Source organism: Fukomys damarensis, unplaced genomic scaffold (assembly GCF_012274545.1).
Source record: "Fukomys damarensis isolate Sample0158 unplaced genomic scaffold, DMR_v1.0_HiC HiC_scaffold_24, whole genome shotgun sequence".
NCBI lineage: Eukaryota > Metazoa > Chordata > Mammalia > Rodentia > Bathyergidae > Fukomys > Fukomys damarensis.
The window spans coordinates 1,584,694-1,588,128 of NW_022900936.1; the positions used below are offsets into that span (position 1 = coordinate 1,584,694).

General features: G+C 51.4%; 1 protein-coding gene across 4 annotated transcripts in view; it reads left to right on the forward strand.

Moving 5' to 3' along the window:
* Positions 1-3,435, forward strand: part of Ube2g2 (ubiquitin conjugating enzyme E2 G2) — a 26,441-nt gene that overhangs the window by 19,803 nt on the left and 3,203 nt on the right. For 3 of the 4 annotated variants that reach the window (XM_033768149.1, XM_033768150.1, XM_010636431.2), the window contains exon 4: positions 1,407-1,537. In XM_033768149.1, the coding sequence (XP_033624040.1) occupies positions 1,407-1,537 (131 nt within the window). The remainder of the gene's footprint in view (positions 1-1,406; positions 1,538-3,435) is intronic. The other variant, XM_010636433.2, reaches the window with a different exon arrangement.

Sequence of the window (3,435 nt, forward strand, 5' to 3'; positions counted from 1 at the left end):
TCCCCTCCCCTCCCCTCCCCTCCCCCTTTTTCTTTTCTTCCTTTCTTTTTGTGCCAGAGCCTTCACACTGAGCTGCATTCCTGGCCCTTTTTTATTTTGAACCACAGTCTCACTAAGTCCCTAGGTTGGCCAGGCTGGGCTCAGACTTGTAATCTTTTTTTTTTTCTTGAGACAGGGTCTCACTATGTAGTTGAGACTGACCTAGAACTCACTACATAGGCCAGGCTGGTCTCAGACTCACAACAATCCTGCCTCAGCCTCCGAGTGCTGGGATTACAGGCATGTACCACCACGCCCAGCATCAGATTTGTAATCTTCCTGCCTCAGCCTCACAGAGTGTCACTTGTTCTTACACAAGGTTACAAAAGTCACTTCTTAGGCATGTTTAAAACCCCACCACATTCCTACCCCCGCCAGGGATCAAACTCAGGATCTTGCATTTCGAGGCAGGTGCAGTGCCACTGAGCTAAATTCCCAGCCCTTCAATGTGGGGAACGGGGAAAGGGATGTTCCCAGAACCTCTGCACCAGGCCCTAGTCTTCTGCGAGCCACGACAGCACCAGGTGAATTAATTAATTAATTAATATATAGATAGAAAATGAGACTTAGAGAAGAAGCTATGCTTTGGCCTGATGAGTGCTATTCTAGGCATCAAAGACCCCAGACCCTGAGTTTGCCACACCTTTATTCAGAACATCAGTAGAAACTGAAGTAGCGAATGACTCAGAGGTCACGGTGATGACCCTAGAACAACAAGGAACTATGCAGGTGAAGATTTGGTTCCTCCCAGGAAGTCTCCAGCTGATGTAGCCCTGCCCTGGAGCCTCACAGCATCAAGGGACCATTGAGGTTTTAGCTGTGACCGTAAGCCAAGATGGAGTTATGTCTTGACATGCCGTAGCTGGCCAGTAGACAGGAAACTAGGCCCTAATCACGATTTAATTATGAAATGATTTTCCCCAAAATCACGCAGAATTGCTCCCAACACTTCAAAAATGTTAAATAAGGCTGGGGATTAACTCAGTGGTGCTGCTGCTTCGCAAGCACAAGGACCCGAATTCGATCCCTGGTACCAAAAAAAAAAAAAGTTAAATAGCCTTCCACTGCACCTCTTCACCCTGCTGTGTAAGAACCATGGATTCTAGCTGAGTGGTGGCCCTAATCCACACTTTGGCCCTCATGCGTGGCTGCTGCCACCTTTGTGAATGTCACTCGGCCTCTGCACCTGCCCGAGATTGACAGCAGCTGGAATGGCAGAGAGACACACTTGCTCTTCAGAGGAGCATGTCTGATTGCTGTTTCACCTGTCCACAAGCGCTTAGGAACAGAAGTGCTCCATCCCCAGGATTGTGATGGACAGTGCAGGGGGTGCTTGAGCTCCTGCCCGCCTCCTCCTTGTCTTCTAGGGGTCCTGAAGACACCTGTTTTGAGTTTGGTGTTTTTCCTGCCATCCTGAGCTTCCCACTGGATTACCCACTGAGTCCTCCGAAGATGCGCTTCACCTGCGAGATGTTTCACCCCAACAGTGAGTGCCTCTGTACATGGGCTGCAGGCCCAGTGACCCTGCTTCAGTGATGATGGAAAGGGAGGTGTAGCACTGCGCCTGTGGAGGTCCTGAGGTTCCGTCCCAGAGACAGTCCGCACACAGGTGTGGCTGCAGTGCAGGAGCGGGGCTGGCCCTCATGTGGGGTCAGAAGGGCACCCGCAGCAGCAGGAGGCTGGCTGTCCAGGGTCCGCTGGTCGTCATCTCAGTCCTGGTCTCTCCACCTGTAACAGGCACTCTAGGTGACAGATGAGTCTGTGCAGAGCTGAGGATTTGACCCGGTCTCACAAACCGGGGACCAGGCTTTGTTCTGCTCTGGATTCCATTGGGCATCTGGAGGCCCAAGGAAAGAGTCATGGTTTTTAGCAAAGACCATTTTTAAGTCCCCGTCTGCACCAGAAGAGGACATAAATCGTGCTTTTGGTGAGCAAGAGGTTAAGGGCCCAGGAGCTTGCTTGTTTTGTCCCTGTGGTGGCCTCTGTATCACAGCTGTCACCAGGAGACACAGAAGTTACGCCCAAGTGGAGTGCCGTGTGCTGTGATGTAGACTTCAAGGCGAGTCTGTAGGTTTTCGAGCTGTGCAAAGTAACGATGGCATTAACACCATGGTTTCTGCTGTGGAAAAGGAAAGCCCCCACCTGAAACTGGCTCAGCCATCCTGCTGCATGGTTGGTCAGGAGTTTTAGGCCTGACATGTGCTCAGCAGGCTACACTGGCCCTCATTACAGAGTATTTTTAATGGTAGAAAATGTGGAATCAATCTTTAAACAATAGAGAATAATTACTAGTACTTTTTTGCGGTGCTGAGGACAAAACCTATAGCCTTGCATATACTAAGCAAGGACTCTACAATCCAGCTACACACCCAGTAAATATTTTAATGCTTAGATGCAATATAGGTAGCTTTTAAATTTTGTCTTACTATAAATGGACATTTTTCTTTTATAAAAGTGAATTTTGAGAACTGTCTTGCAGGTCTAAATATCTCAAAGATCGGTCGCTCAGTAAAAACTTAGAAGAAGTCATTCAGCACCTCTGCTGGGTGTGGTGATGACCCAGCTACCTGAGGAAGGGTGGACACTGCTGTGGGAGCCGCATAGGCAGGATGCCCTGCTGGCCAGTGTGAGCTGCCCCTTTGGGAGAAGCAGGGTCACCTGGCCTTCTGGGCAGCCATCCTGGGGGCCGGGGGCTGGTGTGGTGCAAGTGGAGAGGAGTAGGCCAGGGGGTCAGTGGAAAGAGCTGCTCCTCCTCCCGTCCCTTGCAGGGCAGTGGGGGTGTGGGAGCAGTGCAGTCAGGCTGCTCTGTGACAGGGCACCAGGCGGGCCGGGGACGCCCAAGAGTGGGCACTGGGTGCTGGGGCGACATGGGTGGAAGTGCAGTTGATGAGACTTGGAAAAAGGACGGGCCAGTGGTGAGGACACCCTGCTCTGGGTGTCTTTGGGCTGTGCATTGTCCCCACAGAGCACCGTCACCTCAAGGGGTGGTGCTGACCTGGAAAATGTCCTGGTGTCTGCAGGTCCTGCAGCTCCTGGATTCCGTGTATGGACCCAGGGCCAGGAACAGTGTCCCCCTGGCTTTCCCCATAACGAGAGGCGGTGGGCAGCTGTGGGCAGCCAGAGAAGCTGAGGGGCAAGGCACTAAAGAAAAGGCCATTTGGGGGTCACTACAGTATTTTAGGTTTTTGTGAAACTCTGCTTCATGAGTTAAGGTGAATTAAATAAGTTTACTTTGAATTGTCATTTCTGTAGCCTCAGTGGCTTTGTGTAATTTTATGGTTGAGTTCCCCAGCAGGTTGCTGTGTGTTTGAGTGTTTCAGACCCTTGGGGTCTCCGGACCCGATGTGAGAGCACAATATGCACTTGATTTCCTGCGAGCCCTCCCCCCCCCCCCCC